Genomic DNA, 27,348 nt, shown 5'->3' with positions numbered 1-27,348 from the left:
ATTATAACAAAAAGTAAAAAAATATTGTTTTTTTTTATTTATTTTATTCAAAATTGTCGCTCTTTTTTTGTATTATAGCGCAAAAAAAGAAAAACCGCAGAGGTGAGCAAATACCATTAAAAGAAAGCTCTATTTGTGGGAAAAAAAAGGACATCAGTTTTGTTTTGAGTACAGCGTTGCACCGCGCAATTGTCATTTAAAGCGACGCAGTGCCGTATTGCAAAAAATGGCCTGGTCATTAAGGGGGTAAATCCTTTTGGGGCTGAAGTGGTTAAAGTTGTTTATTTCTTTTTAAATGACCAGTTTGCACTTTTTATTGAATCTCATGGTATTACTTAGGACTTGTTAAAACCAGGTGCATTTTCATTAAATGTGCTTTATTTTTAAGTGCATGATAAATTATCTTCAATAGGACACGTTCACACCATTCATTTTAGTAAATGCAAATCCATGCTTTGCAAATGATATCAATAGGACACACCCTATTGCATGTGTTATGTAGTGAACGAGCCTTTGCTTGCACGTTTCTTATTGCAATCCAGACACTGACTCTACTTATATCACACCTTTTGTTATGGAACTCCTGAAATCTGACCCTAGCAGTGATGGGGCGTGGATTTTTTTTTTTTGGTCTGTAGACTTTACTACTCTTATGTAAATTGTCAGTATTCTCATGTTCTCAGTGTATGTGGTCAGTGGTCTTGTGAGGCTGCAGGATGATGGATGCAGGAGCCAGCCAGCCATTGCTGGGCCACCCAAGCCCTCCAGCACGCAATGATCCAGCATACCGACGTCTCTGGAGGAAGATCTTCTCATGGTAAACGTAATTATTTATTTCAGGTGTTTACATAACCCCAAAAATATATACAATGCTTTATATATTGTACGATCACATGCGCCCTGTGTTCAGATTTTATACAAGAGTGGTCCGCAGGACCAATAGAGATAGTGAATCCCCATATTTAGTGGTAGAGGCAGCAATAATCATCTCACCATTCTATAATATATATATGTGTGTGTGTGTGTGTGTATATATATAAAATAATATAATATAGATCTCATGCTGTAAATACTGTACTGAAAATACAAGCAGTTTAAACAAAACAATAACTTTCCTTTCCCATAAAAAAATAAAAATGACTACTATTCATTACTGTGCAGCTGAAAATATGCTTTATTGCAAAAAAAACCTAAAAACTAAATTTGAGACACAGTGGAATAAGTAAAACAAAAAAACAACAACTCTGCACTGCAGCATGGTGAGTTGAGTGACCAGTTTTGAATGTGTCATTTGGTTTCCATGCAGGGAAGAGTTGCAAGTACTGCTACAAACTACACAAAGGCTTATGCAAACAGACACCCTAAGAATTCAGTGTATTTCTGCATATGGTCACAGGTGTTGACAGCTATGACCAGCAGCCTGTACAAATCGGTGGCAGGCTGTCGTATGTCACAGCTGTATGCCTGTAACTGTACATCTGAGATCATCCATCCGTGTGTGTGTGTGTGTGTGTGTGGTTACACATGTACAGCCGCGGCACTTGGCAGCGTCTCCTTGATTTGTGCAGGTTTCTAGCCGCAGTTGTAAGCCAACATCTGTGACTCCTAGGTACAGAAATTTGCTGAATTCTTGCGGCGTACACCTGAATGTAACTGTGCATGAGCCCTAAGTGTGAAAAAGCTTGTACAGTGTTTTAGCAACCTATGGAATATATTTTGTGGGCTCAACCAATATTCACGAGGATGTTGGCCATAAATTTTAGAAGAATAGAGGATACAATTATAAACGCTGAAGACACAACTGAATGAGCCTCTGTGACTAGTATCCTGGTAATCTCTCTAGTTCCTGCAATATTTAAAGTAGAATTCAAGCTTAAACTCAGCCTTAAAACTGTCTCCTCTGCCCTCTTACATAGTTACATAGTAGGTGAGGTTGAAAAAAGACGTAAGTCCATTAAGTCCAACCTATGTGTGTGATTATATGTCAGTATTACATTGTATATCCCTGTATGTTGTGGTCGTTCAGCTGCTTATCTAATAGTTTCTTGAAACTATCAATGCCCCTCGCTGAGACCACGGCCTTTGTAAGTGAATTCCACATCCTTGCCGCTCTTACAGTAAAAACACCTATGCTCAGTAACCTGAGTGAAAAAGATATATGTAATTGCCTATTTTTTAGCCTGCTCTGGTCTGATCATGTGATCCCTTGTGTCAGCTAGATGCAGCTGCAGGGGAGAGGTAAGAGCGCTCCTACAGTGGCTGGTAAAGCCTGGGGGGGTGACGTCACCCCTAAGCTTCAATGGCCCATCCATTGTCTGTGCTCCCTCTCCCCTGCAGCTGCTCTGACTGACACAGGGGAGCCAGATCACACGAATGGACTGAAGCAGCTTTGAAATGGGCAAGTATATAATTTTTTTTTTGTACACAGGTTAGTCAAGATAGGTGTTAGGAAGGATGACTGTTATCAATCTAGTTAGGTTTAGGGTGGAATTCTATTTTAACCACCTCCTGCCCGCCATATAGTAAAATGATCGGCGCATGATTGGTTTCTCTTCATATGACGTCGCCCCTGTGGCAATCGGCAGTGCGCTGTGCCAATGGGACACGGTGCATCCCTGATCTTGGTAAAGAGCCGATGACCAGGCTCTTCAGGAATGTGATCAGCTGTGTCTAATCACAGCTGATCACATGTAAACAAGGAAATGCTTGTTTACATGTGAATAAGGGAAATACTTCCTTATTATCACACTGACAGCGTGAGGAGAGGAGAACCGAGGGGGAGATATGCACAGATAATCGGGGCACTGATCATCAGAACCCTGATAATCAGTGCAGCCCCAACAGTGCCTAGCAATAATGTCAGTCAGTGCCCAGCAGTAAAGCCAGGGGGGCCAATCACTGCTTATCAGTGCCGCCTATCACTGCTTATCAGTGCCGCCTATCACTGCTTATCAGTGCCGCCTATCACTGCTTATCAGTGCCGCCTATCACTGCTTATCAGTGCCGCCTATCACTGCTTATCAGTGCCGCCTATCACTGCTTATCAGTGCCGCCTATCACTGCTTATCAGTGCCGCCTATCACTGCTCATCAGTGCCGCCTATCACTGCTTATCAGTACTGCATTTCAGTGTCCATCAGTTCAGCCTCATGAGAACACATCCGTGAAGGAGAAAAAATACCTCTGCAAAATTTTATAACTAAAAATTTTCGGTCTTTTTACTTTTTATTCATTTTTTATTTTTTTATTTTATCCTCACTTCCTGTTTTCTGGCAACATTTCATCAAATGGGAAGGAAGGGGCCGTTTGCAACAGCAACACAGAAAAAAATATTAGCAAAGTAGGGCAACACTAGAACCAGTTGATTTTGAAAATTTTGACTGTGCCCCTGTTGTAGCTTTTCCATAGGTCCCAACTGTCCCTGATTTGGAGCAATGTCCCTCATTCCTCCTCATTTGTCCCTCATTTTGGTCTCCTCTATATAGATGTATATAAAATGCACTTTTTATCTATCAAAAAGTGTTTTTCCAGTGCTAAACCTTTCATCTGATTTCTAAAATGCTGCATTTGTAAATTCCAAAAGCCAATTTAATGGAATAGTAGTGGTAAAAAAGCACTTGTGGGTATAACCAATCTTGGATTTTTGTAAAATTCTCCTTTAAGGGGGCGAGGCGGGGGTGTCCTATGCCTGCATACTTTTGCTGATAGGTGTCCCTCATTCCCAGATCAAAAAGTTGGGAGGTATGGCTTTTCCCCTCACCTCCTGTACAGTGTTGTCGGCAGGACTAGAAGTAAGGATAAATCTTTCTATGGCTGCATTCACACTTCAGTGTTTTGAATTACGTGCAGATTTGCTGCGATTCTGCCCGTGATTTGAAAGCGTCGATGTGTGAAAGACTAATCGTGGGACTTACATATGAGATGCCATTCATTTTCTTTACACCTAAAATCGTGGTGCGGGTCTGCCGCGATTGTCATTCGACAAATCTCACTGCAATCGTGGCAACCTGCATCGCATGAAGCATGTCACACAAACAAAGTTCAGGAGCTACGTTTGGATGACGACATGCTTCCCACGATACGGGTTGCTGCAAGATTTATCACGGAAGACCCTCACTGCGATTTTACATGTAATTCAAATGAATACTATCTCAAATGTCAGTCCTGTGATTTGTCATTCACACATCGGCTCTTTCAAATTGCGGCAAATTCAAAACGCTGAAGTGTAATTGCAGTCTAACAGAGCCCTGGGTAGTAATAATAAAAAAAAATAAAAAAAAACATGAGTTCTAATCCTTATCCACTCTAAAGTTAAAAAAAAATTGTCTTGATGTACATTTTAAATATTATTTTGGCTTACAAATAGCTGCTCTTTATCCTGGGTTCACACTGCCGCAACTTTTTTTTTTTTTTTCTCCAACCCACTGAGCCATGATTGCTGTAGCCATGCCCAGAGTAGTCAATGTGCAGGTCAGGATCTAACCACCAGTATGTTTTTACATTTGTATTAGGAGTCTTCTCCTGCTGTGCTAAGTGTAGTAAGAAACTATCAAGTCTGGCTTATTGTCAATGTTTGGGTGTTCCTGGTATCTGAGCTTTTTTTTTAATCCACACGTCCGAATATGCATGTGAATGGGACAGTCAGAGGTGTGAAGGGCCAACCACCATGTCTAAGGTTCTATTATGTATAAATACAGTACAGCTAATTGACATACAATGTGTTGGTCAGTCTAACAGATTTTGTTTCCATGAATGACTGTCTCCATTATTATTATTATTATCCATTATTATTGTTTCCTTTTTACAGCATCAACAGTTTGCACAGCACTTTACAAAATAAAGGGAGACAGTACAGTTACAATATACTTGAAAACAGGAGGGTTAGGGGAGCCTGCTCCTGGGAGCTTACAATCTAAAATAGTCTGAAATGATTGTTTATTTTCCAATAAATATTATCTGGCTGATACTTTCTGTTACTAAACCCAGGACCCTGCATTCACTAGATCTGGTCTCCCACAGTACACAGAACATAGAAATGCAATTATTTTAGTAAATATAAACTGCTATAAAATACCTTTTCTCATCAGCAGCATATAGCAGCCTTGCGACTTCTATTAGTTTCTAGTAAAGCTTGTAGAAGGAGTTTTCCTTCTCCCCTCACCCTCTGTCTGGCAAGTGCTGATTGGCCCTGTGCAGATCACATGCACTCACTCCCCCAAGAAAAAAAAAAAAAAAACTCTCAAGCTATACACCAAATTGAGCATGTGCAGCCTGACTCCTAATGCTCTGTTCTATCACAGGATGGGTTGGAGTCAGTTAAAAAAAAAAAAACAGGAGGATCAGAGAGACAAGATCACACAGAGAGCAGACGTGCAGCAGAGCAGACGTGCACGAGAGGCTCCATCCCAGCGCCAGCTTAGCCAGTCTCCCCCTCCCTCGGCTCTCCCCGCTCTCCCCCGGGCGCCCACCAACCTCAACTCTACCAGTACCTCACCGGCTAGTTAGCTCAGTGACACGGGGGCTGGGAACAACCCCCCCAGTCACCTTCCACCTCCTCGCCTTCCACCGCGGCCGCGGACTGCGGACTGCCTGCCTGCCACCCGCTCGGGTAAGGCAGTAGGCTACACTGCGGCTCCGGCCCAGTCACTGCCCGGCAGCCGCCTTACCAGTACTGAAACTCGGCATTTGGGGCTCGCACGCCGCGCAGCCCCCCCGGCCCCCTACCGTCCTCAGGACCGGGCCCCCGGGACGGGAATTAGGAAAGCCCGGGGTTCCGGCCTAGTCGGCGGCCATCTTGGTCCACCCATTCTGTGTGGAAAACATTAATTTCCCCCAGCTCACCAGCAAATCTCCTAGAACTCTTAAAGTGTCACACCGCAGCCACCCTGTCATCACCCCAAAGGGGCTAAGCATTTAGCCACACATAGACTGGTGGCTGCGGCAGAACCACAAAAAAAAAAAAACAATAAAAAAAAACTTTTTTTTCTCTGCCAGGTATCCTACCACCATCCTCCCCCCCCCCCCCCCTCATTTTAAAGATCCCACTGCAAAGGGCAACCTGACCACTCTCCAGAAATGTCCGGCTGACAGCAAGCCAGATTCACCGGAATCAGACAGTTAATGGGGATCACCGCGACCAGGTAAGCTCGCACCTCCACTCCCCACCCCCCCAGTAATTGTTCCAGGGACTCCGTCCGACCACCTACGGGGGTCAGGAAGGAATTTTTGCCCCACTGGTACATTTGGCTGCTACTGCCAGGGTTTTTTTTCGCCTTCCTCTGGAACAATCAGGAACAACCGTAGGTGAGCATACCCCTACCTCCGGCCTCCATTCCATTTTGTCACTCTACCCTAGGACGGCTACTCCAGATCACAGCCAGACGTATTTTCTGAGCAGGGACCTTCACCTCAAGTAAAGGTAGCCGGAACAGCCAGCAACCGTTTACAACAACTGCTTCAGCATCCATATAGGCATCCCCTGATCAACTTGCGCGCTAAGCCTCAAGCACGGCGTCAAGTCTGATACCTAGCCCCTCCTCGGGGTCAAGACTCTGATCTGGATCAGCATCTTTAGGCCCATTGTATCATCAACCACATCCACAAACCATGTGCCACTTCAAATACTCAGCGGAAGTTCTGCACACCAACTTTAACACCACATTGCGTTCTTCCATACAAAAAATACTTCAAAGAGAACAACTATTAAAAACTGGACGACAAGCAACTCCCAACCGCAGGAAGAGATCTACTCAACCACCACAATTAGAGTGCGCCTTGATTAACGCCAGGTCTGCAGTCAAACATAGACTGGAAGTACACAACTTCATCATCGAGAGCAATGTAGACTGCCTCTTCATCTCCGAAAGCTGGTTAACCTCTGACTGCAACACCATCCTCACCGAATTGGTGCCGGAAAACTACAGGATGCTAACCGAACACCGGATAGGGAAAAAAAGGGGAGGCCTAGCAGTGATCTTTAAAGCTCACCTGGATCTCACTAAATCATCATCACAGAACCCAGTGCCTTTTATGGAAACCCTGACGCTAAATCTTCAATCAACTCCCCATGACACCATTCATATTCTACTGTGCTACAGACCACCGGGACCAAAGTCCGATCATCTTTCACCCCTCACGGAATTCTTCGCAATGCACACCCTAAAATTCAAAAAATTTCCTGGCGCTCGGAGATTTCAACCTTTGGGCAAACGAGCCCAAAGACCCCATTGCGACGGCCTGCATCAATCAACTAGAAGAACTGGGTCTCCAGCAACTGATAAAGACTCCCACGCATGGGTCAGGACACACCCTGGACCTCATTTTCAAACAGAACATTGACGTCAACATACTCGACAACATAACTCTGCCATGGACTGATCACCACGCCATCAAATTCAAAATCTCTACCAACATCACCAAAACGGAATCCTGTAACAACCAACTGGACCAGATCGCATAAAAAAACTGTACTTCGAAGCCTTCAAAACCACTCTGCCCAAAAAGACATCTACAATAACCTTAAACCACTCTACGGAGGAAACACTCAACTCCCTTAACAGGGCATTACTGCAATCAGCGTACTCGGTAGCACCAAAACGCAGGGCACTCATCAGGAAGAAAAATGCTGGATGGTTTAATAGCTCCCTCGCCGTACTAAAGAGAGAACGCAGAAGAGCGGAAAGAACATGGAGAAGAAATCCCACCGAGGAAAACCACTTTAACTACAAATGTATCACAGAGAATTATCGGAAATCAATCTTCAAAGCTAAAAAGGACCACTTCGCATACACAATCTCAACGGCCGCAAACCAACCACGGGAACTGTTTAATCTAGTCAATCTATCAATGAATCCAGTGTGCCTAGAACCCCCAGAAAGTGAATCCCAGGATTACTGTGACAAACTGATTTTTTCATCAATAAAGTCAAAACCATCAGGGAAACAATCTGTCAGAAGAAAACATCAGACCTCAGCCAGCAAACACATAAAGAGGATGTCTGCACCAACACTCCGCAACCGCCAAGATTTTCACTATCCCCAAATACCGCAGACACCGTAAAAAAACATCATCAATAAACTGCGTGACAGTACCTCACCTATTGACATCATCCCCACAAAACTACTGAAAGAATGCTCCGACATCGTGGCTCCAACCATAACCCACCTCATAAACCGATCATTCATCGAAGGGATTGTTCCCAGCATCCTCAAACAAGGCATTGTCAAACCTCTACTCAAAAAACCAAACTTGGACCCTCAGGACCCAAACAACCGTAGGCCAATTACAAGCCTCAATACCATTTCCAAGATCATGGAGAAAGTAGTAGTACATCAGCTACAACTCCACCTGGATACTAACAAACTCCTGGACCTGCTGCAATCAGGCTTCCGACCAGGTCATGGAACAGAAACAGCACTCCTGAAGATCTGGGATGACGCCCTCGAAGCAGCAGATGACGGAGAGCCGCGTCTCCTCGTACTGTTAGACCTAAGTGCAGTGTTTGATACAGTAGATCACAATACTCTACTCGTCCGCCTCACAGAAGTAGCCAGAGTCCAAGACATAGATCTCCAATGGTTCGTGTCCTTCCTAGGAAATCGGTCACAGACAGTGAAACTAGGAAAATACTATTCAGAAGCTCGGGCAATCACCTGCGGAGTCCCTCAAGGCTCTCCTTTGTCACCCGTTCTCTTTAACATTTATATCCGCCCACTGCTCCAAATCATCAGATGCTCAGACCTCTACTTCCACTCTTACGCTGACGACACACAACTTTACTTAAGGATCAATGGAAAAAAAGATCACCAACAACAACTTGAAAATTGCCTCAAATCAATAGAGGACTGGATTACCACCAACTCCCTCCAACTGAACGAATCAAAAACAGAGCTGCTTATCTTACAGCCAAATCATAAACCCGCAACCAAAACCCCATGGTCTCCAATAACTGTCTTTGGGCAGGCTATCCCCCCAAAAACCAAAGCCAAGAGTCTCAGGGTTATTTTAGATGCACAAATGTCAATGGATGCGCAAATAGGAGCAGTAGTCAGGGGATCTCACCATCTGCTGCGCATGCTTCGCAGACTCATCCCTTTTATCCCAAAGAATGACAAGGCAGTGGTAGTTGGAACAATCATCAATTCGCGATTGGACTACGCAAACTCGCTTTACATAGGATTACCTCAATATCAACTTGCACGATTACAACTTATCCAAAACACGGCGGCAAGGCTGATAACAGGGAAAAAACCCTGGGAATCCATCTCTCCTTCGCTGCGGAGCTTACATTGGCTAACCTTAAAAAATCGGATCACGTTCAAGACCCTTTGCCTCACCCACAAATGCGTGCATGGAGAAGCTCCGCAATACCTTATGGAGAAAATAAATCATTACACACCAAACCGCAGTCTTCGATCAGCTAACAAAAACCTCCTCCTCGTGCCCAAAGTCCGGTATAAATCCAAGGGGGATCGGAGATTTGCTGTCCAAGGGCCCCGGCTATGGAATGCTCTACCAATCAACATCCGTCTGGAAGAAAATCACCTGGCTTTTAGGAAAAAACGTAAGACCTTCCTCTTTTAGCTGATGATCAAAGCTCGCCTCAGCGCCTAGAGGCGATTCAGTTCGCATTGTGCGCTATATAAGTATTTCATTCATTCATTCATTCACACAGCCTTTATACACAAAGCAGACGATTAACCCCTTAGGTTCCACACTGAGTAAAGCTGAGCTGTTCTGTTTTGACAGGGGGACATCTCCCCCCACCAGAACACTCTGATCAACACTTTCTGCCATTGGCTGAGAGTGCTGATCCGGAGTCGGTTTGCTGCTGGCTTTCCAGCATGCTAAATGGACAGTTTCTGTCAAACAGACTGACCTACACACGGGCCAAATGTCATGTCGGTCGTTTTTTTATTGTATTGAACCGGCTGATGTCTCCCGACATTCAGCCCATGTGTACCTGGCTTTAGGATCCATATGCAGCAGACGTTTTTGCACATTTAGACAAATTGGGTTAAGCTGGCCATAGATGGGTAGCATATTGAACAAAAATTCAAGAGAAACAAATAATCGTTTGATTTTCTATTGGTTAGTGTGCTTAATTGGACTATCGGTTTCAGATTCTTTATGAAAAAAGAAACAGATGGTCATGTTGGAAAATGTTCTAAGCGTGAGTAGTGAAATCAATTAAAAAAAACATTAAAAGCATAATCTGCATGTGCTTGTTGACTTCTTAGGCCTCCCTCTGATTACCTGCAGCCAGTTGCTAGGTGTTTTCACTTATCCCCCCTTACTCCCGCTTGCTTGTTACTCAATAAACAGTCCAGGAAATTTGGTTTTGATATTTATTTAGAACTTGGATGGGCGAAAGGACTAGCGGGATACTCCAACTTGGACTATTCACAGTAGATAAGGACAACTCTCACTTGGCCTTACTCGAAGATTTGTGGAAACAGACGCACTGGTTTTGCCATACTTCCACATATATGGAAGAATTAAGTCCTCTTGCTCTTTCTACCAGCAAATAGCGCATTCAGCATCTGTTTTGTGGACTTTTGACTCCAGGCCTTTCTGTAGCCCTGTGTCTGGTTATGAGGCTTACACTGTGTCCCTGACAATGGAGGCCATCGAGACTGCCTGGAAGCCATTGCCCCAGACAACTAAGGAGAAGGTTACTCAGCCAAGAGCTTCTTGCATGTTAACTCAGCTGATCAGTTCTTTAGCCACAGAATCCTGCTCACATGTATCAACATGAGCGCAATCCTGATGAATAGAATCGATCGAGTGGGGAGAAGACCGTGGTGGTTTTCAGAAACTTTGCGAGAGAAAATCCAAGACAAGTGGGTTCCCTCTGGTGTAGCCCTGGGCTACAAACATAGAGTCCCAAGAGTTTCTACTATTGCGTTTTCTAAAATCAAACATTCCCAAGGTCCCAGTAAAGAAAAAGTCCTTATTTCTGGCACTGGACCGATTACTGTATCAGGGAGGTTCCCTCAGAAGAGAGGGAATGCGGTTTTATTCAAATCTCTTTATGGTACCAAAACCAAATGGAGATGTCAGACCCATTCTAGATCCCAGGAATTTCAATCACTTCCTAAACATTCACTCCTTTCCAATAGAGTTGATTCAGTCAGTTTCCATCCTATGGTGAGAAGAGATTCTAGCATCCATAGAAGGATGCATATCTACATGTGCCATATTTCCCCCTCACCAGAAATTTCTGGAGTTTGCGGGAGACTAACACCACTTTCAGTTCGTGGCCTTGCCTTTCGGGTTAGCCACCGATCCCTGACTGGTTACAAAAGTGTTAGCCTCAGTACTAGCAAGACTAAGGGGCCAGGGTATAGCAGTAATAGCATACCTAGACGACCTTCTACTGGTAGATCAGTCAATAGCAGGGTTAAATCAAGGAGTGTCCAGAACAAACTGATCCAAGCCTTGGATTATCCAATGAATCTAGCTTCAAAGGTACGCCGGAGTCTCAACTGCTGGTTGACAACCAAGAATTTACTGAAGGGAAAATCCTTCATTCCAGTTTCCTGGAAAGTAGGAACAACGGATGCCAGCCTATGGGGCTGGGCAGCAGTTCTAGAAGAGACCACTGTTCAGGGGAAGTGGTCAGAGTCTGAGAAGACCTTGCCCATCAATATCCTAGAGATTCGGGCAGTACATCTGGCTCTAATAGTCTGGACGTCCAGGTTGCGGAATGCTCCTGTCAGTATGCAATCCAACAATTTCACAGCATTGGCCTATATCAATCACCAAGGGGAACACCGGATGCCACGCACCCCAAAGGGAGTTGGACCATATTCTGTCTTGGGCAGAAAAACATGTTCCTTCCCTATCTGCAGTTTACATTCCAGGAGTGGAAAATTGGCAGGCAGATTTTCTGAGCCGTCAACAGTTGTTGCCGGGAGAATGGTCTCTACATCCCAATGTCTTTTTGGCCATATGCCAAAGATGAGGTATGCCGGACGTAGATCTATTGGTGTCCAGGATCAACAAGAAGTTGAACAACTTTGTGGCGAGAACAAGGGATCCACTTGCACTCGGAGTAGATGCGTTAGTGATCCAGTGGAATCAGTTTTCACTGATTAATGCATTCCTTCCAGTTCAGCTTCTACCACGGCTGCTTCAGGGAAGAAGGGAAGCCGGTAATCCTAGTGGCCCCGGCATGGCCCAGAAGACCCTGGTATGCAGGGATCATGAGAATGGCAGTAGGGGAGTCTTTGATTCTTCCACCTCACCCGGACCTGCTGTCGCAGGGACCGGTATTCCATCCTGCCTTATAAACGCTAAATTTAATGGTGTGGCTATTGAAGCCCACATTCTAAAAAATCAAGGGCTTTCAGGTTCGGTAGTTACCACCCTGATTAATGTCAGAAAGCTGGCCTCCAGGACCATTTATTACATTGGGTTGGCATCCTCGTAAGTATGTCATAGGAAGAATTCTGGTCTTTCTACAATTAGGAATAGAAATTAAGCTGGCCTTGAGTACAATCAAGGGCCAGATTTCGGCCTTGGCAGTGTTTTTTTTTAAAAGGCTGATTGCTTCACATTCTTTAGTCTGGGCATTCATACAAGGGGTAACTCGGATAACTCCGCCAGTTAGAATACCCTTGTGTCCATGGAATTTGAATCTGGTTTTGTCTGTGTTGCAAAGACAACCCTTTGAAACTATATGGAATATTCCTTTGATCCTTTTGACAAGGAAAATGGTATTCCTAGTTGCGATAACATCTGCAAGAAGAGTATCAGATTTGGCTGCTTTCTCCCGTAAAGAGCCATACTTAATCATTCACAAGGATAAGGTGGTGCTGTGTCTGCATGTGAATCAAGATGTTTCCTTACCTACTTTTTTCCCCAGAACCTTATTCTGCAAAAGAAAATTGATTACACTCTCTCGATGTAATGAGAGCAGTTAAAACCTGAAAGGGACTGCTTAGATATGGAAAACTGATGTTTTGTTTGTGTTGCTGGAAGGCCCTAGAAAGGGTCAGGCAGCATCGAAATCTACTGTGCTATGTGGATTCGTCAGGTGATAAGTCAGGCTTATGGCCTGAAAGGAAGGGTTTCTCCCAAGATTAAAGCACACTCTACCCGGGCAGTCAGTGCTTCATGGGCAGTGCATCATCAAGCCTCTGTGGCTCAGATTTGCAAGGCAGCTACTTTGGTCGTTGGTACATACATTCACATGATTTTATCAAATGGATGTAAGATGGCAGGAGGACACTGCCTTTGGGCGCAGTGTGCTGCAGGCAGCAGTATAGGTCCTTTTTTTGGGGGATATTTATTATAGCATGTAAAATGTAAAAATAATGCGTTTTTTTTTCAAAATTGACACTTTTTTTTTTTTTTTGTTTATAGCACAAAAAATAAAAACTGCAGGGGTGATCAAATACCACTAAAAGAGAGCTCTATTTGTGGGAACAAAAGGACGTCCATTGCTCTGGTCTTTGGCCTTCAAAATGGTCCGGGGCTTAAGTGGTTAACTACAATACATCTCAGTCATTAGTGGGGATAGATCTAATCCTTAACTTAAACACTTCAGCAGTACCCACCCTTGTCGTCTGGTGAGTTGGTACATCTCATACGTATATGCTGTCATGCTGTGTCAGGAAAAAGGAAAATTTTATATTTGCCTAACGGTAATTTTCCTTTCCTGATGCAAGCATGACAGCATATAGGTCCCTCCCAAAAAAATAAAAAATAAAAATTAAAGGCTTCACAGTTATACTAAGTTATGAGACTGCTGCGGGCAGGGTGGAGACCTACTCTTATAGTATAACCGGTCCTGAGATAGGGCAGGGGGCGGAGCCTACCAAATGTATATGCTGCCATGCTTGCATCAGTAAAGGAAAATTACCGTTAGGTAAGTATCAAATTTTCCTCATTCTTGGAGTACATCACGGGACACAGCGATCCCTCTCCTCTTATTGGGATATTTGTATATATTGCTTTGCTACAAAAAGATTCTTCAGGTATGGGAGGGGTTATATAGGGAGGAATACTTCCTGTTTCTTTTTTGGTTATGCCAGTGTCCATTCACCTAAAGGTGGCCTATAACTAGTGATGGCCGAACGGTTCGCCCGGCGGTCGTTTCGCGGCGAATTTCCGACTTTCGCCGTCCGCGGGTTCGAACGCCTTTTTCCGTCGTTCGCCCCGGCGGACTTACGTGTTTAATGTATACAAGAACTTTAACCTTTCGTGACACGTTTATCATGTGTTACAGGACAACCAATTGAGACATGACAGCTCATGGACACTTGGACATTCCCCCTAACCTATAAATACACCCGATCCGGTGGCCATTTTACATTCTTTCTTCTGTCACTGTAGGGAAAGGATCCTGTGTGGAGTAGGGACAGAGAAAACGCTAGCTATTTGGTACACAAAAGTTCTTTTCAGGACTGGTATAGGTGTTAGGTCAGCAGCCTGAGTTTCTTTTGTCAGTTTAGATAAAGGGACAGAGCGCTGTATGCTGCTATTTTAGGGACAGCTCAGCCAGATTAGTCTTTCTTCATCATCATCATCATCATCATCATTAGCTGTTACTATCAGGTCCACAAAAGAGCTGTTCCAGCTAATCGTTCCAGCCTACTCTTTTTTGCCAATTTGTATAGGGACAGGCAGGAAGCAGTGTGTCAGGCAGTGAGGATAATTTTAAAGACTTGCTGTTACTATTAGTTCCACAAAGGTTCTTTTCAGGACTGGTATCAGTGGTACGGTAATAGGCTTGTACACGTATAATATTCTTTCTTCCAAATATAGAAAGAATATTATACTTGACTGCTGCCCTTCTGCTGCAGTCTGCTAATCATTCACAACTCACTTGTTCCACAAAAGTTCTTATAAGGACTGGTAACTTGGTCTGTCTAGGGTGCTACGGTACATAGGCTTGGGTGCGGTACAGTCTGCTGTTCTGTAAGGACCGCTATCGGTCCACAATAGATAGGGTTGCCGTGCACTACTGCTGACCGCTGCCCTATACTGCAGCAGTCCTTCAGCGGTATAGGGACTGACGCACAGTCTGCTAAACACTAATACACAACCTGCTTGGTCCACAAAAGTTCTTATAAGGACTGGTAACTTGGTATAGGGTGCTACGGTACATAGGCCTGAGTGCGTTACAGTCTGCTGTTCTGTAAGGACCGCTATCGGTCCACAATACATAGGGTTGACGTGCACTACTGCTGACCGCTGCCCTATACTGCAGCAGTCCTTCAGCGGTATAGGGACTGACGCACAGTCTGCTAAACACTAACACACAACCTGCTTGGTCCACAAAAGTTCTTATAAGGACTGGTAACTTGGTATAGGGTGCTACGGTACATAGGCCTGAGTGCAGTACAGTCTGCTGTTCTGTAAGGACTGCTATCGGTCCACAATACATAGGGTTGCCGTGCACTACTGCTGACCGCTGCCCTATACTGCAGCAGTCCTTCAGCGGTATAGGGACTGACGCACAGTCTGCTAAACACTAATACACAACCTGCTTGGTCCACAAAAGTTCTTATAAGGACTGGTAACTTGGTATAGGGTGCTACGGTACATAGGCCTGAGTGCGTTACAGTCTGCTGTTCTGTAAGGACCGCTATCGGTCCACAATACATAGGGTTGCCGTGCACTACTGCTGACCGCTGCCCTATACTGCAGCAGTCCTTCATTGGTATAGGGACTGACGTACAGTCTGCTAATCACTAACACACAACCTGCTTGGTCCACAAAAGTTCTTATAAGGACTGGTAACTTGGTATAGGGTGCTACGGTACATAGGCCTGAGTGCGTTACAGTCTGCTGTTCTGTAAGGACCGCTATCGGTCCACAATACATAGGGTTGCCGTGCACTACTGCTGACCGCTGCCCTATACTGCAGCAGTCCTTCATTGGTATAGGGACTGACGTACAGTCTGCTAATCACTAACACACAACCTGCTTGGTCCACAAAAGTTTTTATAAGGACTGGTAACTTGGTATAGGGTGCTACGGTACATAGGCCTGAGTGCAGTACAGTCTGCTGTTCTGTAAGGACCGCTATCGGTCCACAATACATAGGGTTGACGTGCACTACTGCTGACCGCTGCCCTATACTGCAGCAGTCCTTCATTGGTATAGGGACTGACGTACAGTCTGCTAATCACTAACACACAACCTGCTTGGTCCACAAAAGTTTTTATAAGGACTGGTAACTTGGTATAGGGTGCTACGGTACATAGGCCTGAGTGCAGTACAGTCTGCTGTTCTGTAAGGACCGCTATCGGTCCACAATACATAGGGTTGACGTGCACTACTGCTGACCGCTGCCCTATACTGCAGCAGTCCTTCATTGGTATAGGGACTGACGTACAGTCTGCTAATCACTAACACACAACCTGCTTGGTCCACAAAAGTTCTTATAAGGACTGGTAACTTGGTATAGGGTGCTACGGTACATAGGCCTGAGTGCGTTACAGTCTGCTGTTCTGTAAGGACCGCTATCGGTCCACAATACATAGGGTTGCCGTGCACTACTGCTGACCGCTGCCCTATACTGCAGCAGTCCTTCATTGGTATAGGGACTGACGTACAGTCTGCTAATCACTAACACACAACCTGCTTGGTCCACAAAAGTTTTTATAAGGACTGGTAACTTGGTATAGGGTGCTACGGTACATAGGCCTGAGTGCAGTACAGTCTGCTGTTCTGTAAGGACCGCTATCGGTCCACAATACATAGGGTTGACGTGCACTACTGCTGACCGCTGCCCTATACTGCAGCAGTCCTTCATTGGTATAGGGACTGACGTACAGTCTGCTAATCACTAACACACAACCTGCTTGGTCCACAAAAGTTTTTATAAGGACTGGTAACTTGGTATAGGGTGCTACGGTACATAGGCCTGAGTGCAGTACAGTCTGCTGTTCTGTAAGGACCGCTATCGGTCCACAATACATAGGGTTGACGTGCACTACTGCTGACCGCTGCCCTATACTGCAGCAGTCCTTCATTGGTATAGGGACTGACGTACAGTCTGCTAATCACTAACACACAACCTGCTTGGTCCACAAAAGTTCTTATAAGGACTGGTAACTTGGTATAGGGTGCTACGGTACATAGGCCTGAGTGCAGTACAGTCTGCTGTTCTGTAAGGACCGCTATCGGTCCACAATACATAGGGTTGACGTGCACTACTGCTGACCGCTGCCCTATACTGCAGCAGTCCTTCAGCGGTATAGGGACTAAGAGTTTTGTCACAGGGTGATTTAAAAAATGACAGGCAGAGGAAGAGGCAGGCCCTTCCGCAGGGGTGGTAGGGGTAGGGCAGGAGCAACAGCCTTGAGCCAAAGTGGGAAGTTGCAGAAGGTGCGTTCAATTACTTTAAAGGACGCACCAGACTTGGTTGAGTGGCTCACTCAGCCTTATTCTTCTGCACCCTCCTCATCCTCTCGATCTGCACCCTCTTCTTCACTCTCTGCTATGTGCACCCCCAAAGACACTACCACCAACAACACCACCACCACCACATACCTTCCGCTTGAGTGCAAATGGGGGCCTTCATGCTCCAGTGTTTTAATAGGGACCCCCGTATAAAAAGCATGAGGGTCAAGGACCAGTACTGGGTGGCAACGTACTTAGATCCCCGGTACAAACACAAAATGGCGGAAATGTTACCGCCGTCGCAGAGGGCTGTCAGAATGCAGCACTTCCAGGCCTTGCTTCGAGAAATGCTGCATTCTGCTTTTGCGTGCGCTGGCAGAGGAGCAATTCCCACTCCCAGAGAAGGATTTGCGGGTACCAATCCAACAGCGCCTGCAAGAAGAGGCCGGTTTGAAGATGTGTTGGTGACTTCGGATATGAGGTCATTCTTTCAGCCGACCCATCGACAGGTGTCATCCGGATCCAGCATCAGGGAACGCCTAGACCGTCAGGTGTCCGACTACATTGGGTTAACGGCCGATGTGGACGCTCTGAGGAGTGATGAACCCCTAGACTACTGGGTGGGCAGGCTTGACCTCTGGCCAGAGCTTGCCCAATTTGCAATCGAACTGTTGGCTTGCCCCTCATCCAGTGTCCTGTCCGAAAGGACGTTCAGCGCAGCAGGGGGGATTGTGACCGATAAGCGTACTCGCCTAGCTCACGACAGTGTTAACTACCTCACATTTCTAAAAATGAATGAGGCATGGATCTCGGAGGAATTCAACACATGTGATCAGTAGACCATGTATATGTCTATAAACAATTTTTGGAATCAAGCACACAGACCTTCTTAATTCATTTGGCTCACTTCCCTGACCCAAAAAAGCACACCGTACTATATGCCCCTACCCTCCTCTTTGAAGAGGTTGAGCGGTGTCATATTTCTACTGGGGCTGCTTATTATGAGGGGTTCCCACCATCCCTGTGCTGTGCTGACTTCCTCCTGGGTGTTCTTATTATGAGGGGCTCCCACCATCCCTGTGCTGTGCTGACTTCCTCCTGGGGGTTCTTATTATGAGGGGCTCCCACCATCCCTGTGCTGTGCTGACTTCCTCCTGGGGGTTCTTATTATGAGGGGATCACACCATCCCTGTGCTGTGCTGACTTCCTCCTGGGGCTGCTTACGGTGCTGCTGTCAGCGCTGTATGTCACGGAGCTGCTGTCAGCGCTGTATGTCACGGAGCTGCTGTCAGCGCTGTATGTCACGGAGCTGCTGTCAGCGCTGTATGTCACGGAGCTGCTGTCAGCGCTGTATGTCACGGAGCTGCTGTCAGCGCTGTATGTCACGGAGCTGCTGTCAGCGCTGTATGTCACGGAGCTGCTGTCAGCGCTGTATGTCACGGAGCTGCTGTCAGCGCTGTATGTCACGGTGCTGCTGTCAGCGCTGTATGTCACGGAGCTGCTGTCAGCGCTGTATGTCACGGAGCTGCTGTCAGTGCTGTATGTCACGGAGCTGCTGTCAGCGCTGTATGTCACGGAGCTGCTGTCAGCGCTGTATGTCACGGAGCTGCTGTCAGCGCTGTATGTCACGGTGCTGCTGTCAGCGCTGTATGTCACGGAGCTGCTGTCAGCGCTGTATGTCACGGAGCTGCTGTCAGTGCTGTATGTCACGGAGCTGCTGTCAGCGCTGTATGTCACGGAGCTGCTGTCAGCGCTGTATGTCACGGAGCTGCTGTCAGCGCTGTATGTCACGGAGCTGCTGTCAGCGCTGTATGTCACGGTGCTGCTGTCAGCGCTGTATGTCACGGAGCTGCTGTCAGCGCTGTATGTCACGGAGCTGCTGTCAGCGCTGTATGTCACGGAGCTGCTGTCAGCGCTGTATGTCACGGAGCTGCTGTCAGCGCTGTATGTCACGGAGCTGCTGTCAGCGCTGTATGTCACGGTGCTGATGTCAGTGCTCTGTATTACGGTGCTGCTGTCAGTGCTCTGTATCTCCTGCACCCTCTTGTTTGCCTACCCTGGTCCCTGACCTTCCCTCTCCTCCATTGCCTTCATTAGCTCCATAGTCCTGAATTGTCAGAACAATTTCCCAAATAAAAAAAAAATGCTTGTAGTTATCGATCCCAAATTCACCTCATACATGTATTATGCTATTGTCCAGGTGGTGGGACTGCGTGCTACCCCCTAATAATTACCCCGTGGCCGCAAATTCGACCTAAAGGTTTGCGAAATTCGCCTCCCATTGAAGTCAATGGAGCCCGCGGCGAACGGTCGTTTTCGCGAACGTTTGTGCCCGTTCGCGTTTCGCGTTCGCGAAACGTCCCGTCGGAAGTTCGTCCATCACTACCTATAACCCACATAGTTATTACTATGGTGCTCTGTGTCCCGTGATGTACTCCAAGAAAAGGATTTTACAGGTAAGCTGTTATAAAAATCCTATTTTTTTTTTTAAATGGGGATATTTATTATAGCAAAAAGTACAAAATATTGTTTTTTGTCTTTTTTTTTTCAAAATTGTTGCTATTTTTTTGTTTATAGCGCAACAAATAACCGCAGAGATGATCAAATACCACCAAAAGAAAGCTCTATTTGTGGGAAAAAAAAGACATCAATTTTGTTTGGGTACAGAATCGCACGACCACGCGATTGTCTGTCAGTTAAAGTGACGCAGTGCCGAATCACAAAAAATGTTCTGGTCATTAAGCAGCCAAATCTTCTGGGGCTGAAGTGGTTAAATTCCACCACGGTATTGAAGTGGTTAAACTATCTCTGCACATATATGAACCCAGCATTAATAAAGACAATAGATTCTTTAAAGCGGAGTTCCATCCAAAAGTGGAACTTCCGCTCATTTGTCTCCTCTGCCCCTCCGTTGCTACAATTGGCACTTTTCGGAGGGGAGGGGGGACAGGATACCTGTCTTTGACGGGTATCCTGTTCCCACTCCCAGAGGCCGTGCTGCGGCCCATGATGTCACCGCGGGGCTCCCTCCTTCTCCCCCTGTCGCCGTGCCAGTAGGAGAGAGGAGCGGGGCCTTGCGCATGCGCAGTAGGGTTCCCGGCATGAAGCTGTAAGGCTAGCCTACCTGGGTTCCCTTACCCACAATGGCGATGGCGAAAGCACCCGATAGCTGATGGAACGCTGGACTCCAGGACAGGTAAGTGTCCTATTATTGAAAGCCAGCAGCTGCAGTATGTGTCTGTGCCCATCTCTTGCATCCTGTCCGCAGTCTGTGCCCATCTCTTGCATCCTGTCCGCAGTCTGTGCCCATCTCTTGCATCCTGTCCGCGGTCTGTGCCCATCTCTTGCATCCTGTCCGCGGTCTGTGCCCATCTCTTGCATCCTGTCCGCGGTCTGTGCCCATCTCTTGCATCCTGTCCGCGGTCTGTGCCCATCTCTTGCATCCTGTCCGCGGTCTGTGCCCATCTCTTGCATCCTGTCCGCGGTCTGTGCCCATCTCTTGCATCCTGTCCGCGGTCTGTGCCCATCTCTTGCATCCTGTCCGCGGTCTGTGCCCATCTCTTGCATCCTGTCCGCGGTCTGTGCCCATCTCTTGCATCCTGTCCGCGGTCTCTGCCCATCTCTTGCATCCTGTCCGCGGTCTCTGCCCATGCCCATCCCCGCCCCACAGAGGGTGGCACCCTAACCTTACTGACCAATCAGCACTGCCCTTTCCCTATTTGACCACTTCCAACATGGTGGTCGATATGCCTGAGGAAGGACCACGCATGCTCCGAACGCGTGCAACGACGTCATCGCAGCGCGACCCCGTACGACCAACGAATGGACCTCCCTGACGCTGCGACACCGGGCCGTGAGACGCTGGGAACCACCGGCGCCACCGGACGGAAAATAACAGCAAAAAGAGGACCGCTTCTCCCCGGGAGCCCTGTGATGTCCCCCAGAAACCTTCTTTTACACGTAAAACGTGATGTGCCTGAACCATTCCGATAGAGTGAGTGTACTACTTTACAAATAAATATCTGTGATCTAAAATACTGCACTTAGGTTGGCGCTGTTTTTCTTCTGTTTGTATAACAGTTTTTGACTTTATCCTGCGGTGTGTCTGCTGTCTCTGACACAGAATATTCGCTGAATTTTATGTGCAGCCCTTTGTTGATGTTAAGGGTGCACTTGAGTCCATCCCAAATATCAAGAAAGTTGACTACTACTGCTCTAGAAGTTGAAAATCCCTGCAGTAAATGCCGCTACTCCAATGATCTCAAATAGCTTCTGGGTCCTGTGACAAGAGTCTGCCCTGCTGTATTCTGAAAACACCGCTGCTTGGCACAGGCCCCATTCAGGAAATGTTTTGCATTTCTCAATGAATACAAATCTTTCCTTGATCAGATGACATGGAGAGTATAAATTTGACTTGGTATTGGCCTCTTGCAGTCAACTGTACAGCAGAATTCAGAGAGGGAAGGGAGAAGTAGCACAAGGAGCCAGTAATATTGCTGATAGGAGGAAAGAGCAGAGTTACTGGGAGATTATCTCATTGTACTGCTTATCCTTTCACTGGCCAGTCACAGGCTTGAGGTAGGAAGGAAATGCAATTGGATCGGCAGCAGAGAAAAATCAGGTCCTTTGCCCAGCCAGGCAGTACCATGTTATGTGGCAGAGTGGAGTAAATTTCAGGATGGATATAAATACAAATCCTTTGGTGGGTAAAACAACTCTCAAATACTGAATGTATTCCACCTGTGTATTTGCTCTAGCGGTTTGCATGGAGTTCATTTTTAATGAAAAAAAAAATGAAAACTGACAACAGTGACTGGAGTTCCCTGCATTAAAAAGTATGTCAGCACCATTGTCTGAATAACGTCCACTTTTTTGCAGGCAGGTTTTGAAGATTGTTCTTCTGGGACAATTTTTGTCTCTCTTCTTATGTGGAACATCAGTGAGCAGCCAACTCCTTGTAGATAATTATATGGTGGATACTCCGGTAATGCAGAACTTCATCTCCTATTTTCTGCTGTCTCTTGTTTATACTGTCTGGCTGGCATGTAGATCAGGTATGCGATACTATTTCTTTTTTTTTTTAACTCTTAAACACAGACTATAATAGTTCTTGTTTTTTTTTTTTTTATTTAATTACTAATTTATTAAATGTTTTTTTTAAGGTTCCATGCACACAAGCGTTTTTGTTAAGCTCCTTGAAGCTGTTATTAGCATTTTGTTCTGCTCCTGGAAGCTAAATAGTGTTATCCTATGCTCCCCTGTACTCTACATTATGCTATTAGCATTTTTGAGCTTCAGCGTCTAGGAGCAGAAAAATTTTTTTTTTTTTTTTTCTTTCAATCGTTTTTTTTTTTTTAGAAAAGTTCAGATCAAACAAATTAAGTAAAAATTACAACATTCTATATTGACTCAGAGAAAAAAACTCAACAGGCTGCTTGTACTGAAGTTGATCAATGTATTGTCTTCAGTACAAGTCAACCTGCCCACAGATGGATCAAAGTTTGGCAAGTTCCTTTTGAAACAGCCAAATTTCTATCCATCTATGGTCTGCTAAATATTTCAAAACTGTGAGGGGACAGACTCTTGGTAGAAGAAAATGGCACCATCTGCCTCCCACCTAGGGTTGCCACCTTTTCTTCAAGCCAAACCCGAACACTTTTGCGGCACAGGGCAATTTTTTTTAAACTTTTTTGCAGTAAAAACTATAGGATTATAAAAGACCCTGGGACACATTTGGGTGTCCCAAGGGGAATAGTAATGTAGCGCACAGAGCTTGCCAGTGGGTGTGGCCAAATCGCTCTTGTTGACATAATGACTCCACCCTTCAGTGATGCCAAACCTGCCACCAAACAGCTGCCCGCAGCGGCGATAGATTTGTGTATGACTATCTCGGTTACTTGGGGAGCCCCAGCCTGGTCTGAATAATGTGTCACATGATTCAAAACCTGAACTGTCCGGGTGAATCCTGGACAAGTGGCAACCCTACTCCCACCCAACATCCCTTGACTGACAAATCGAAGGAACTGGGTGGATCATTGACAGCTTAAAAAGCCATCAAAGTACAGGCATAGCTCCCAACTGTCCCTGATTTGGAGCAATGTCCGTCTGTCCCTCTCATTTGTTCCTCATTTTGGTCTGATCTATATAGTTGTATATAAAATGCACTTTTTATCTTTCAAAAAGTGTTTCCCAGTGCTAAACCTTTCATGCAAATTCTAAATTGCTGCATTTGTACATTTTTAAAGCCTCTAATATATATATATATATATATATATATATATATATATATATATATATATATAGAGAGAGAGAGAGAGAGAGAGAGAGAGAGAGAGAGAGAGAGAGAGAGAGAGAGAGAGAGAGAGAGAGAGAGAGAGAGAGAGAGAGAGAGAGAGAGAGAGAGAGAGAGAGAGAGAGAGAGAGAGAGAGAGATATCATTCCCATCTCAAAATGTTGGGAGGTATGCAATCGGCACAGCAGGAGATGTGTCCTCCTGCATTGGGTGCAGGGAGGACTCTACTTTTTATTTATTTTTTGCAAACCTGCAGCCTAAATAGAAAAAAAAAGGATTGTTGTTTGGTGATCTTTACCCGGCTGAAGCACATTATTTATGCATCATATCATCATTTAGGATCATGCGGCTCTCGCTTGTGGCAGCTCTCTAATCATACAACCTTTTACCCTTTTTACAGAATTTTAGCAAACATGGGTTGGATATATTCATAGCTAATAGAGACTTTACTCATATTTTATGTTCTGTGTCTGTAGCACAGATGTGATGGGCTCATCTCTTGCTCAGTCTTTGGTTTTAATCTTGAACCGTTATCTGCATCCTTTCTAAAACTCATTCAGTGTTCTGCTGAGCTATGTTATAAAACAAGATAAGTATAGAATGTCTTATTGTTTTCACTGCTTTAATCCTTTGGAACAGGAGAGAGCGGACTTCTGTACATACTGAAAAACAAGTGGTGGAAGTATCTATTTCTGGCTGTGGTCGATGTGGAAGCAAACTATTGTTTGGTTAAAGCCTTCCAATACACCACCCTTATCAGTGTTCAGGTAAGAGGAAATGTTTGTTGGTTAAAGGATGCTCCCGCTGAGAAAAATATGTAAGCTGCTGACTTCCGTCTGAAAATTCAAATTACTTGCTTGTTTCTGGCTTCATTATTTAGAATAACTGACCCGGCCAAGCATGATATTTCAGTGACTGGTAGAAGATAGAAGCTGTTGGCAATCCCTAATGAACTTTCACTTTTCTTCTATTAAATAAACCATTGAAATATTTTTTTTTTTATATTTGTTCAATAAGTGCAAATAAATACCTGTTGATCCTACCAGAAATCTGCTAAACTGATAACTTCCTGTACTCTCTGGTATTATCTGCGAACAATGTAACAGCTATTTTCTGTTATATTGCTCACATTTCTCTTGGTGTGCTACATAGAGATAAGAAAAGTGAGCGGTATTCGGTAGTCCTAACACACTTCCTGTATTAAAGTGTTTGTAAACCTTAGACATGAAATATGAACACGGCATATCCCTCTATAGTGTGTGCTTGTCTCAATGAAAAGCACAAAGTGTCGTTTGTCTACTGCTTCAGTCCTCTGCTATCAGTACAAGTCACTTCTGACAAGTTTTCCTGACACCAAGAGAAAAAACGGTGACAGTGGAGGGATCCCCAGCTGATTGACAGCCTTAGCTCTGTTCCTGTGAGCTGTGTGAAGGTGGGTGTGTCCCTTCCCTCCTATAAGTTCGCAGAGCTCTCCTCGCTGAGCTCTGCACAGTGTAATTTAAGCTCTCCACCCCCTTTTTTCTGATCTCTCTAAATTCAGCACTTTGAACAATATGTAAAGAAGACTGCACATAGACAGATACAACTTATGTAGGAGGATTTATTTAATCTCTGTGTATCACCTGAGGACAGTCCCTTCACTAGTTATATATAAGGGCTCACAACCAACTTTAAGGTGACAACAGTGCTCCTCTATAGATACAGTAGGCAGGATCCTCAAGTGAAAATAAAGAAAACAACCTGAAAAAAGAGAAACAAATGCAGCCACTACATCTAAGGTAAGGTTTCTCAATCAGGGTTCAATGAAACCCAGTGGCCTTCAGAGGTTTCTAGGGGTTCCATGAGCACTGAGCAATTTCTGCCTTTCAGATAAGTTCCCACTGACACCATTGATCTTTTTAACTATCTGTCAGGAGTAATTCTTCCCAATGACCACAAGTATAAGGAAAATTCTTCCAAGTGACCATCACACTATTGTATCATGAGTTGTAGATATGGTCATTTTAGCAGGGTTTCCCTGAAACTGAAAAGATATTTCAAGGGTTCATCTGTGTGGAAAATGTTGAGGAAGCCTGGTAAGCTGCAATATGTTTCATTTTTGTTCTTGAGTTTAGATAAGCTTTAACAAACTGGAGCAATCTTTGAATGTTGGTTCCCTGGCCCTGCACACCTTTGTGACCACTAAAGGTGGACCACACTCGTCATACTGGGATTTTTACCAGTATAGCTTCCAGTCCTCTATAACCTCTATGTATGCAGCAATTTCACATTTCAGCTTTGGGCCTACTAATTCAGCAATAATGTTTTCTTGTACATCACAGGACATAGAGCAGCATAGTAATAATTATGTGTTATATGCCACCTTCAGGTGATGGACACTGGCACACCCAAGACAGGAACATCACTCCCTATATAACCCCTCCCATACTGGGAGTACCTCAGTTTTTTCGCCAGTGTCTAAGGTGTTGGTCACAGCTAAGGATGTGCTATGAAGAGCTCCCCTGGAGTAATCCTTGCTGAAGCAAGCTATGCAACCGGATCCATTCAAAGTGCCGTTAAGACCAAAGTGGATGGTACCCAGGCTTCGCCATGGAAGAAACAAGGTTTTGCCTGTAATGCCTCTCTTCGAGGGCTTGACCCAGGGACCCAGTGCTTTGGTCATGCAGCCAATACCATAAAGCTTTCTGTCAGGGTGCTATACAGGTCCAAGCCAGTGGAATCCCGATATAAAGGGACCCGGTCCTTGAAGGTTTTTTTAAAAAGTAGCCCACCGTGATGGGTGAAGATTGGGTTTGTTTGGTTTCCAACAGATCCTGCGGTGGGATTAGGTAAGTGAAGATTCCTAAGGAACTTTACGTTTTCTTATTTATTTCTTCTTTGTAGTAAATGTTGTCATGCTTAAAATTAGACACTAGAGGGTGTAAAGAGCACATTCCTGTTCCATGCTTTCCTCCAGTATCTTGCTCTGTGTCAGCAGAAGCTGCCAGGCTTCCTCCAGCTAAATAGTCCTAGCCACCGGAAATATGTTGGGGGGGGGGGGGGGGTATTCCTTTCCCGGGATGAGAAGCGGCCCCCGCCTGGGCAGTACAGCTTCTTCCCATCCCCAGGAGCAGGCAGAGGAAGTTTGTAATGGTCGGCCTGTGTGCCATTCCACTCCCCACTTCACTGCATCTAGCAGGGATTGCGGTGGCTCCTTCCTTTCCTCCCCCCCTCCTCGCCGATCTGAATGGGGGCCCACGCGCGAGGAAATAAACTTGAAAAAAAAAAAGAGAGGGGACATGGCGGGGAGAATGGGGGCGTGGCTTAGTGCAGCGGTTGCACGGCTCGGCATTATGTTCTCCATGCGGCGCAGGACTGCAAAGTTATAAAGCCTCCTTGCCATATTTTCATCTGGTTGACGGAGGGACACAGGAGCAGATGGGGCATGTGAGTGGTGATACAGGCACATTCCCAAAGGCACATTTAATCAGCATCTGGCTGAGCATTAATAGCAGCATCAATTTGCTGGACTATTGCTCAGCCGTGTGTGCGTTTTTTTTTTTGTCAGTACCTCTGCTTTTTTGCTTAGGTCTACGCCTTCCAAAAAGAGGGATATAAACACCCAAAAATAGGGACCAAAGGTATTACCTTCGGGCTCTGAAGACCCTAATCACACTTCTGCAATTCCATCCTCCCCTGAAAGACCAGAGGTGGCTGGTC

General features: G+C 45.4%; 1 protein-coding gene across 1 annotated transcript in view; it reads left to right on the top strand.

The window, feature by feature from the left end:
- Positions 1-581: 581 nt before the first annotated feature.
- Positions 582-27,348, top strand: part of LOC143984048 (solute carrier family 35 member F2-like) — a 43,373-nt gene continuing 16,606 nt past the window's right edge. Inside the window, exons 1-3 of the mRNA XM_077484330.1 lie at positions 582-817; positions 22,236-22,411; positions 24,289-24,416. Of these exons, the coding sequence (XP_077340456.1) occupies positions 717-817; positions 22,236-22,411; positions 24,289-24,416 (405 nt within the window). The 5' untranslated portion in view covers positions 582-716. The remainder of the gene's footprint in view (positions 818-22,235; positions 22,412-24,288; positions 24,417-27,348) is intronic.

This window comes from Lithobates pipiens, unplaced genomic scaffold, assembly GCF_037356315.1.
Source record: "Lithobates pipiens isolate NorthernLeopardFrog02 unplaced genomic scaffold, aLitPip1_a1.2 Scaffold_16, whole genome shotgun sequence".
Classification (NCBI taxonomy): domain Eukaryota; kingdom Metazoa; phylum Chordata; class Amphibia; order Anura; family Ranidae; genus Lithobates; species Lithobates pipiens.
This window is presented reverse-complemented; position numbering and strand designations above follow the sequence as displayed.